At 41.1% G+C, this 12,037-nt stretch overlaps 3 protein-coding genes across 4 annotated transcripts in view; 1 reads left to right on the plus strand and 2 right to left on the minus strand.

Annotated features, from left to right (window-relative positions):
• LOC311140296 (NACHT, LRR and PYD domains-containing protein 3-like) overlaps positions 1–12,037 on the plus strand; it is a 633,219-nt gene that overhangs the window by 411,662 nt on the left and 209,520 nt on the right. The window lies entirely within an intron of this gene.
• The window catches only part of LOC311141762 (uncharacterized protein), a 53,284-nt gene that overhangs the window by 38,399 nt on the left and 2,848 nt on the right, over positions 1–12,037 (minus strand). For both annotated transcript variants that reach the window (XM_084177206.1, XM_084177205.1), the window contains exons 2-4: positions 10,773–10,961; positions 9,889–10,032; positions 3,686–3,802 (exon numbers count right to left, since the gene is read on the minus strand). In XM_084177206.1, the coding sequence (XP_084033332.1) occupies positions 3,686–3,802; positions 9,889–10,032; positions 10,773–10,945 (434 nt within the window). In that variant the 5' untranslated portion in view covers positions 10,946–10,961. The remainder of the gene's footprint in view (positions 1–3,685; positions 3,803–9,888; positions 10,033–10,772; positions 10,962–12,037) is intronic.
• LOC311142298 (NLR family CARD domain-containing protein 3-like) overlaps positions 1–12,037 on the minus strand; it is a 96,112-nt gene that overhangs the window by 36,848 nt on the left and 47,227 nt on the right. The window lies entirely within an intron of this gene.

Here is a 12,037-nt window from a genome sequence, read left to right on the forward strand (position 1 = left end):
CCCCCACTGGACATCGAAGGGGCTCCGGCGTACTCAGTCCGGTCCATCGTGGATTCGAGACGTCTACAATATCTCGTGGAGTGGGAGGGGTACGGTCCGGAGGAACGGTGCTGGGTGCCTAGGAGGGACATTTTAGATCCCTCCCTCCTGACGGAGTTCCACCGTAGTCATCCCACGTGCCCTGCTCCGCGTCCTCCTGGCCGTCCCCTTGGCCAGGGTCGGCGCACGGCTGGGGCGCGCGTCAAGGGGGGGGTACTGTCACGAATACTGCCGAGGCTGCTCCTCCTCCTTGCTCGGGCAGGCTTCGGCGTTCGTCGTCCCCGGAGTACTAGATACTACCGCTTGATGTTCTCGATGTTTGTTTGGTCTTGTCTAGTTGGTGCACCTGTTTCATCTTCTGTATTGATTATGTCACCTATAAGTTTCCCTTTGGTTTTGTTTGCATTTGTGTGTTATTGTCCGCCTGTCGTTTTGTGTCCAGGTTCGGTACTTTTGTTTGTGAGTGTATTTTACGCATTGAGCTTATTAGTTCGCCTCCGGTGTTTTCGAGGCCATTTATTTTGTATTGTTCATGAGTCTCAGTAAAGTCGTTTTGACTTATCCTCTGTGTCCTGCACCTGACTTCACCACCGCATCCACATCAGTACCGAGACATGGAAGATTGGATACAGAACTTTGCGCCTATCTACAATCTCCCTCAGGAATTGATCATTCATGCCTATTTTCGTGCCAGCAAGTCTTTTTCCTAGGCTTTTCACCATAGCTTTATCCTTAAAAAAAGCAAATTTTACAACGATTGGGCGCTCATATTTCTGTCCTCTTTTTCCGAAACGATGTACATGTTCGAGTTGGATTTTATCGACAGCCTCGAGTGGGATTTGTAGCGCTGTATGCAGGAAGTCCTTCATAATCATCAGATCCTCCTCTCCACCCTCTCCGAGCTGGGCATCTCCGGCGCGGCTCACTCCTGGATTGCGTCCAACCTGACCGGTCGCTCCTACCAAGTGGCGTGGCGAGAAGCTGTCTCCGCACCACGTGCTCTCACCACTGGTGTCCCCCAGGGCTCAGTTCTAGGCCCTCTCCTTTTCTCCCTATACACCAAGTCACTTGGCTCTGTCATATCCTCACATGGCCTCTCCTATCATTGCTACGCTGACGATACACAACTAATCTTCTCCTTTCCCCCTTCTGATAACCAGGTGGCGAATCGCATCTCTGCATGTCTGGCAGACATATCAGTATGGATGACGGATCACCACCTCAAGCTGAACCCTGGCAAGACGGAGCTGCTCTTCCTCCCGGGGAAGGACTGCCCATTCCATGATCTCACCATCACGGTTGACAACTCCGTTGTGTCCTCCTCCCAGAGTGCGAAGAGCCTTGGCGTGACCCTGGACAACACCCTGTCGTTCTCCGCTAACATCAAGGCGGTGACCCGCTCCTGCAGGTTCATGCTCTACAACATTCGGAGAGTACGACCCTGCCTTACACAGGAAGCGGCACAGGTCCTAATCCAGGCACTTGTCATCTCCCGTCTGGATTACTGCAACTCGCTGTTGGCTGGCCTCCCTGCCTGTGCCATTAAACCCCTACAACTCATCCAGAATGCCGCAGCCCGTCTGGTGTTCAACCTTCCCAAGTTCTCTCACGTCACCCCCCTCCTCCGCACACTCCACTGGCTTCCAGTTGAAGCTCGCATCCATTACAAGACAATGGTGCTTGCCTATGGAGCAGTGAGGGGAACGGCACCTCTGTACCTTCGGGCTCTGATCAGTCCCTACACCCAAACGAGGGCATTGCGTTCATCCACCTCTGGCCTGCTGGCTCCCCTTCCTCTGCGGAAGCATAGTTCCCGCTCAGCCCAGTCAAAACTGTTCGCTGCTCTGGCACCCCAATGGTGGAACAAGCTCCCTCACGACGCCAGGACAGCGGAGTCACTCACCACCTTCCGGAGACATTTGAAACCCCACCTCTTTAAGGAATACCTGGGATAGGATAAAGTAATCCTTCTACCCCCCCCCCCCCCCCCCCAGTGGTTATCCCACTGGCTATAGGGTGAATGCACCAATTTGTGAGTCGCTCTGGATAAGAGCGTCTGCTAAATGACGTAAATGTGCCCTTGAGCAAGGCACTTAACCCTAATTGCTCCTGTAAGTCGCTCTGGATAAGAGCGTCTGCTAAATGTCTAAAATGTCAATGTAAATGTAAATGTAAATAATATTCTCTGTTATTTCTCCCTCCTTTTCCTGAATACCCGTAAGTACTAGATTTTCCCTCATCGATCTAGTTTGGATGTCTAGTAAGGCTTTTCTCAGAAGATTGTTCTCCTTTTTTAGTTCCCTAACGTCCGTTTCCATTTTAGAGACTGTCACTTTTAATTCTTTGGTTTCTTTCTCCATTACCAAAGCTTTTTCGTCACTCACTTGAAGACTCGCTTTCAACTCTTTTACGTCTATACTGACCAATTCTAGTATGCCCAATTTGTCATTTATCGACTTCAACAGGTCACTTTCCACACTTACCATACCCAGTGGTGAAAAGCATATATCATCTGTATCAGTCGATGAGTCGCGTTTCCTTTTGGGGATCGGCTCTCCACGCTTGTCTTCAGTCATGTTTGGGTGTTGCGTGTTGTTGTAATATTTGTCGATATATTTCTCTAGCCTTATGATCTGTTTTGTGTTATTATCCAGATTGAATTATATTAACTGCGAATATATGAAATGCTAATATTTAGTCTAACTTACTGATTTTGAATATTATGTTTTTATCTTGAGGTGTTTTGTACCGATTTCTATTCAATACGCCATCTTGTCTACGCGTGCCTTGCTCTTTGTGGTTTTAGACTGGGTTTCTATATAAGCACTTTGTGACAACTGCTGATGTAAAACATTGTCTTCTGGGAATACATATGAAGCAGACCAGGCCCGGGTTTGGGGTTTGAGAAGTCAATGAGAGGTAAAAATGACTTACTTAGTTGTTAATTTTGAAAATGTTCTGTCTTAAGTAGTTTAACAAACTGACACATTTTCATGTTAGTCAAAAACAACTTCATATCGAAGGAGTGCCTTTGATTTGACGGCCTGCACATGTGCAGTTCGGCACAAGATGACCATTAGACCCAATGACGTATTTCTGCGCATGAGCTTCAAATCAAATCAAATTGTATTTCTCACATCCGCCAAATACAACAGTGGTAAACTTTACCATGAAATGCTTACTTACGAGCCCTTTCCCAACAATGCAGAGTTAAAAAGTCACAAAAATTCACTAAATAAAAAAAGGAAAAAGTAACATAATAAAATAACAATAATGAGGCTATGAGGAGTACCAGTACTGAGTCAATGTGCAAGGGTACCAGGTAGTTGAGGTAATTGAGGTAATATGTATATGTAGGTAGGGGTGAAAGTAACTAGGCAATCAGGATAGAGATGACATCTCCTCATCCAGGGAGTGCACACACACACACACTCACTGACACACACACACACACACACACACACAGGGAGGGAATGTTGTGTTAGTTTAATATTGTTTAATATTGTTTCAGGACTATGAAAATTGAAAAAAAGTATTAACCTATGGATTATGAAAACAACAAAAATAATTGGGAAAATGGGAGAGGAGAAATGACTAGAGACAGTGTTGTTTAACTCACTGACCATGACCCATGAGTTCTTCTTACCTTTGTTCACTAGAAAAGTCTCCCTCTCTAAACACTATAGGACGATCCATAGACCGGTCACTCTTCATGGACACACAGCTGGGTACAGGGGAGGCTGGTCTCTCCTGCTTGATTGGGCTTCAACACAACAGAGACAAACATTACGTCTCTCATCTACTCTGAGCTCAGATGGGGAAACATAAGAAGAGTTTCATTCCAAAACGCTATATATCAATTTTCAGAAATGTTTGTAAAGTAGCTTTTGTTGTTTAAAGAAACTATGAAAGAGATTGGAGACATGCATTTGTTTAAAATCTATCACTTAACGGTTTCATTTCAGAGAGACAAATAATCATGTTTTTGGCAAAATGCTATATATCTGCCTCACTCTCAGAGAAATAAGTAGTACTGCTAGGTTTTGCACAGTAATAATATATATATGCCTCACTCTCAGAGAAATAAGTAGTACTGCTAGGTTTACACAGTAATAATATATACCTGCCTCACTCTCAGATAAATAAGTAGTACTGCTAGGTTTTTCACAGTCAAATGTGACCGACCGGCTCGATTCGGACTTATATAGCAACATTTGAAATTGTGTTTTTTACATTGGATAAAAGTAGAGACTCAGCTTGAAAAAGGTATATCATACACTATAGTTGAGGAACAATGGGAAAGTATTTCTGCTTTGAAAGATGATAAACTTGTAACCTCACTTTTGAGAAAATGGCCTTTGAATGTTTTGGTTCACCTACTGGAGAGCTCTTCTTTATCTAGAGTGGTGTTACTTTGGCAGATAATGTCACCCATCTAAATAAATTATATATATCTATAGTTAACTAAATGTATGGTGTATTTGGTTTATGTCAGTTTCATTGTTTGTTATGCTATAAATTGTTATTTTATGGTTGTAAGTGGTCAAATGAACTAGAAAATGTCATATTTTGAAATTCTGAGTAATTACTACTTTAGTAAGGATACACTTTATTCAGTGCTACTGCAGTTGCTGACTACTTCCAATAGATAGCAGCATAAAACCACAAATGACATTTCAGAATATTCCTTTAGTTTTCTCCCTGGATACACCACCACTCCCCCTCACAGGAAAACTCCTGGACACGCTTTTTACTGTCTCTTTCCACACTGCTAACGCAAGAGGAACGACTGAAAAAACATTTAACACATTACTGTGAAGTAATATAATGATGACTATTATTAGCTGTTTTGAAATTATACTTGATTACTATAACGATTATCAATAAGCCTGAACATTAATTTAGTCACCTCTGGTTGAGAAAAACTTATTTTCCTAGTACATTCATTGTCAGATTCATCAACCAGCAGCAAGCACTCTGCCTTCTAGCACAAGCGAGGGGCATGTTGAGTTACATTTGCTAACCGGGAGGTTTGCATGATGTAATTTATTGGTGGGCTCGAAGACGCACTCTTGTCTTATCTATTCCGAGGTTGTTTACTCCCAATATCAGATATTAAGATACTTTTTTATAATGCATGTATACTAGGGTTGAGGTTAGCGCATCTGACTAGTGATTAATTACCCAGGGTTCAACTCCTGCTATAGTCACTATTTAATTGCTCTTCTAAAAGCAACACAGGCCTAATATGAGATATATTAGCTATCTAAAGTAATGAGTGACAGTCTTAGTTAATCACGGGACATATAGTCTTTGGTTTCATGCTATTTTATGTTAATGATATTGTTGCTTGTAGCCTATAACTGATGCTTTGTGGTCTTATGCTGCCATCTATTGGAAATATTTATTAATTAAAAGTTATTAATTCACGTACAGCCTTGCAATAATAAATATCATAAAATAACTTATGGGTTAAGGCTAAAATAGGTTATACCTAGGGTTAAGTCTAAAATAGGTTATACCTAGGGTTAGAGTTTCTGTATAGCACTTTGTGACATCTGCTGGTGTAAAAATAGCTTTATAAATACATTTGATTGATTGTTAGGTTTAGGGGTTTTAAGGCAAAAAACAGTATGGGTTTATGGCACTCTTGCTCCTCCTTGTGGCCGTATGTGGGTACTACATACCTAATTCACAACACCTGCTAGGCTCATAATCTGAGGTAGCAACTGCGTCAGATCTACAAATCCATTAGCTAGACCACCCGATTAGAGAACAATCACCCCCATTATATCCATTTGGTTTGCAACTCAGTGAACCTGTGCAGCATTCGCTCAATTCGATGCCTACAAACGAAGATTTCGATGCATATCAAATTACCCAGCAGCCATATAGAAACAACAAATCGTCAAAAAAAAGTGTATTTCTTAATAAAAAAATGTCTTCTGGCTGTTTAAATCGGCCACATCTTGAAAAAGAGGACAGGGACATGCGTTTTTTTTTAAACTTTTGATGGCTATCAAATCTTGTTAATAATAAGTTACCTGAGGTAAACCTACAGGGTTAACGCTCACCAAGTAGCCGTAACCTTGTTAATAATAAGTTACCTGAGGTAAACCTACAGGGTTAACGCAGGCAGGTCTCATTGATAACAATAGTGAAGCTGGCATTGTGACTCAGAACAATGGGCTGGGAATAGAACGTTCTGAAGGCGAGTCGGTGTCACGGAGCTCAATAGAACTAATAGGAGCTGGTAAGGTGAAAAATGCCCAAACATAAGGCCTGTTTTTTCGCGATTACTTCATAAGTAGGGACATAACGTAATATTATGAAACTGGGCTCCATGGCGGATGCAATGAACTAGTTTTTATCAAGATAAAAAGCGTTTAAAATGTAATGGAGCCCAGTTGAGGCGCCCCAAAAATAATATTCAAAAGTTCGGTCCTTGGACACAGAGGGGTTTAACACTAAAGTTACCGTCCATCTAGTGAAGAGAGGAGAACCGGACAGAAGGAGCGTAGGCCAGCATCCGTCAACGAGAGAGGGAGAAGCCCTCCACAGTATTTAACAGGTGGAAGAAACAACCAGGGAGCTCCATCGGTCCACAAGAAATGCAGGCAGCCAGTGATGATGTAGTGGTAGCTAGGATAACTAGGATGCTGCCGGTAGAGTAGCTAGCTTAGCTAGCTGTACCGACTAGCTTGGATAGCTAGCAGGTCGTTCGTCTGTCCCTCGAGGATGATGCCGAATCCGGTGAACCACAAGATGAAACAAGGATAGCGAGTGAAAAGGATCTGGCTACACTCATACTGTCACTGACCATTACGCAAAAAAAGCAAATTGAACAATAAACTTCGGTGTCTCAACACTGTAGCGAGTTCCAGAACGTGGACATGACTAAACTAAACCAAGTCTTTACAGTGGGTTGCATTAGTAATATTAATGTATATATATATATATATATATATATATAACAAACATTCAAAGTTATTTTATAACAATATTTTGAGATCTGGACCCATTTCCAAAAAGCGTCTCAGAGTAGAAAATGTGTCGTATAAGTGCTGAGAATTAAGACATTTTACTCTTATGAGTATAAATTAAAGCTATGCATGAAGTCTCTAGTCCCACCTAGTCGGCAGATATTTAGGACACCTCATGAGCTGTCCTAACCAGTTAAGAATTAACAGCAGGTGTCTTGATAATACTATAGAATAATGCAGCGAGTCAGTGGTTCCTGCGCCACATGTAATTGCTTTGGAGTAGTTAAAAATCATATTTTTATATTTCTATATGATCAATCCATAAATAATATAGACCTACATGCAACAGTATGTCTTGTGCTTTTGGCAATGATTTCTGTATAATAATTATGTATAAGTGATACCATTAATGTCTGCATAGCATGTTGGCTTCATTTTGGCAGATTAACTCATTCTTATTTCTGAAGATTAACTCAGGTTTTCGCCCAGTGGCTAAGGAGTTGGAGCTGTGGCAGGAGTTGGACCTATGGCAGAAAGGTGGCTGGTTCGAATCCCGGGCAGGGCGCTGGAAAAAACAGGCGGGCTTGATCTGATCTGGAGGGCTGCTGGGTTCACATCCTCAAAACATTCACCTTTCGTTGATCAGAACTCTAGAGGGTCTTCTTCACTGAACCCAAAGATATATATTACTTTTATTGGTTCCATACAGTTGAAGTCGGAAGTTTACATACACTTAGGTTGGAATCATTAAAACTCGTTTTTCAACCTCTCTACAAATTCCTTGTTAACAACCTATATTTTTGGCAAGTCGGTAAGGACATCTACTTTGTGCATGACACAATAATTTTTCCAACAGTTGTTTACAGACAGATTATTTCACTTATAATTCACTGTATCTCAATTCCAGTGGGTCAGAAGTTTTTATACACTAAGTTGACTGTGCCTTTAAACAGCTTGGAAAATTCCAGAAAATGATGTCATGGCTTCAGAAGCTTCTGATATTCTAATTGACATAATTTGAGTCAATTGGAGGTGTACCTGTGAATGTATTTCAAGACCTACCTTCAAACTCAGTGCCTCTTTGCTTGACATCATGGGGAAATCCAAAGAAATCAGCCAAGACCTCAGAAAAAAATGGTAGACCTCCACAAGTCTGGCTCATCCTTGGGAGCAATTTCCAAACGCCTGAAGGTACCACGTTCATCTGTACAATCAATAGTACGCAAGTATAAACACCATGGGACCACGCAGCCGTCATACCGCTCAGGAAGGAGACGTGTTCTGTGTCCGAGAGATGAACGTACTTTTGTGTGAAAAGTGCAATTCAATCCCAGAACAACAGCAACGGACCTTGTAAAGATGCTGGAGGAAACAGGTACAAAAGTATCTATATCCACAGTGAAACGAGTCCTATATCGACATAACCTGAAAGGCCGCTCAGAAAGGAAGAAGCCACTGCTCCAAAACCGCCATAAAATAAGCCAGACTATGGTTTGCAACTGCACATAGGGACAAAGATCGTACTTTTTTGAGAAATGTCCTCTGGTCTGATGAAACAAAAATATAATTGTTTGTCCATAATGACCATCGTTTGGAGGAAAAAGGGGGTTGCTTGCAAACCGAAGAACACCATCCCAACCGTGAAGCACGGGGGTGGCAGCATCATGCTGTGGGGGTGCTTTGCCGCAGGAGGGACTGGTGCACTTATCAAAATAGATGGCATCATGAGGAAGGAATATAATGTGGATATATTGAAGCAACATCTCAAGGCATCAGTCAGGAAGTTAAAGCTTGGTCGCAAATGGGTCTTCAAAATGGACAATGGCCCCAAGCATTCTTCCAAAGTTGTGGCAAAATGGCTTAAGGACAACAAAGTCAAGGTATTGGAGTGGCCATCACAAAGCCCTGACCTCACTCTTATAAAAAAATGTGTGGGCAGAACTGAAAAAGCGTGTGCGAGCAAGGAGGCCTACAAACCTGACTCAGTTACACCAGCTCTGTCAGGAGGAATGGGCCAAAATTCACTAAACTTATTGTGGGAAGCTTGTGGAAGGCTACCCAAAACATTTGACCCAAGTTCAACAATTTAAAGGCAATGCTACCAAATACTAATTGAGTGTATGTACACTTCTGACCCACTGGGAATGTGATGAAAGAAATAAAAGCTGAAATAAATCATTCTCTCTACTATTATTCTGACATTTCACATTCTTAAAATAAAGTGGTGATCCTAACTGACCTAATAGATGGGGATTTTTACTAGGATTAAATGTCAGGAATTGTGAAAAACTGAGTTTAATTGTATTTGGCTAAGGTGTATGTAAACTTCCGACTTCAACTGTATATTAAGGAAGTGTTAGAAGCCTTTTTGGTTCTATAAGGAACCTTATTTTCTAAGTGTATAATAAACACGTTTTTATTTTGATTATTTCATTACCTACATCATGTTTTTTCAAGTTATCCCTTGGGAGCGCAACATCACGTTGTTAAAAAATAATCCTAAATTGGGCATGGCTATAAATTGGGCAATTGAAGGCATCTAGGGCGAAAAATTTGTTCTATGAAAATGAACATTGTATGCAACGTTGTAGGCAACATTATTGACAAGGGACCCTGATGCCTACGATGCCAAAGCTATTTAGAGTTGTTAAACGGGTGTGAAGAGTGTTTTGGTATAACGGTAATATTGTCAAAATTCCACTTGTAACAAACATCAGAATTGGTTAAAGAAATATGCATTCCATTATATTAGGCAATAATGAAGAGTAGGCAAAGTGTTTGTGTCTTGTGAAAATTCATTCATCTTAAGATAGCTATTTATTTTGCAAATAAACGTAGTAAATTCTTCATGAAATTGTCATCTCACCTCTTAGCTTTGGTGTCATGTTCCCCAGAGAGACTCATTTTAGAGGCAGGGACCCCGTCCTCTCTCTCCCCAGAGAGACTCATTGTAGAGGCAGGGCCCCCCTCCTCTCTCTCCCCAGAGAGACTCATTTTAGACCACTGACCCCTAAACAGAGATGCAGCATGTTGGTTGAGGTGAACACAGTGACAACTCATTCTAGAATGTCCATTGTTCTCTTTTACTCATGATCTCTTAGAAATAAAACATTTACTAACAGACACATCCAAACAGTCAGGTTATTTAATGCAATTGCTTTTTCTAGCCCAATGACTCCTCAAAACCCACCAACAACCTACTTTACTCTCTTTTTTTTTGTTGAAATTTGAAAAGGAATTTTCCCACACAGCAGGAAATGCATACTTGTAATGTATTCATGGTTTAAAAAGGCTTCTAGAGTTTATAATTTCCACTTCAAAATGTCAGACTTATTTTGCTATAATGAAAAATTTATCAACCCCTACAAAAAATTTCCATTAATTATAATCCACATAATAATTCACATTTCCTGTTGCTGCAGGATTATTTTCCTGCTGAGAGAAACTGGGTCAAATTAAGATATGGCATCTGTAAGTGCATTCATCTTACGATAGCTAGGTGAGACAACCACATATCACAGTCATATATACAGGATATAAACATTTTACTCTAGCTGAACAATGGAAATGTAGTGTTTTGCAAACAACAACAAAAAAAATGCATACACATTTAAAATCTATGAATTACAAATCTGAGAAAAGTAATATTAGCAATAAATCATATATTTTTTAAAACACAAATGTGATTTTTTGGGGAAATAGCGTTTTGGAAATAAACATAATAAATTCTTCATATAATTGTTATCTCACCTCTTAGCTTTGGTGTCATGTTCCCCAGAGAGACTCATTTTAGAGGCAGGGCCCCCCTCCTCTCTCTCTCCAGAGAGACTCATTTTAGAGGCAGGGCCCCCCTCCTCTCTCTCTCCAGAGAGACTCATTTTAGAGGCAGGGACCCCCTCCTCTCTCTCCCCAGAGAGACTCATTTTAGAGCACTGACCCCTAAACAGAGATGCAGCATGTTGGTTGTGGTTACCACAGTGACAACTCATTCTAGAATGTCAATTGTTCTCTTTTACTCATGATCTCTTAGAAATAAAACATTTACTAACAGACATATCCAAACAGTCGGGTGATTTAATTGTATCACAGGAACATTGTTACGTTCCTCAACAAGAAATAAAACATTGTCTCTCAAACAGAAGAAGGAACTAACAAAGAGTCACTAACAACAACCAAAACGAAACAGGTGGTTTTAGGAGGGGTTCTGAAAGACACTCATGGGGGTGTCCACTAGTGGTGGGAAACAGAGGCTTTACGAACGCTTTGGGGCTTTCACCAAATTGTGCCGAAAATGCCATGGATAGATTTGAGTGCTAATAAACAACATTTAGTTAGAATGTGGGGTTCGCTTTTTGCCTCCAGGTTCACTATGTTTTCAAAAACGATGCATCTGTGGTATTATTTAGGATACTAAATACAGAAGATTATCATAAATAAAACACATTATTTAAACAACAATGGGAAATCCCAATCCCCGTCCCTACCTGCTGAGCTCCCATTCAGGGGCTACAAACTGGAAGACGTCAAACTAAATGTATAAATAAGGTGTCCAGTAGAGGTCAGTGTTTGAAAGAGACTTTGCATCTAAAAAAAAAAGCACTGGCACCAGGGAGAAATCAGTGAGATCTCTCGCATTTTGTGAGGCCGGTTGGACGTACTGCCAAATTCTCTAAAACGACGTTGGAGGCAGCTTATGGTAGAGAAATTAACATTCAATTATCTGGCAACAGCTCTGGTGGACATTCCTGCAGTCAGCATGCCAATGGCACGCTCCCTCAAAACCTGAGACATCTGTGGCATTGTGTTGTGTGAGAAAACTGCACATTTTCGAGTGGCCTTTTATTGTCCCCAGCACAAGGTGTACCTGTGTAATGATCATGCTGTTTAATCAGCTTCTTGATATTCCACCCCTGTCAGGTGGATGGATTATCTTGGCAACTGAGAAATGCTCACTAACAGGGATGTTAACACATTTGTGCACAAAATTGGAGAGAAATAAGCTTTTTGTACAAATG

Source organism: Coregonus lavaretus (genome assembly GCF_964263955.1).
Source record: "Coregonus lavaretus genome assembly, chromosome: 2".
Classification (NCBI taxonomy): domain Eukaryota; kingdom Metazoa; phylum Chordata; class Actinopteri; order Salmoniformes; family Salmonidae; genus Coregonus; species Coregonus lavaretus.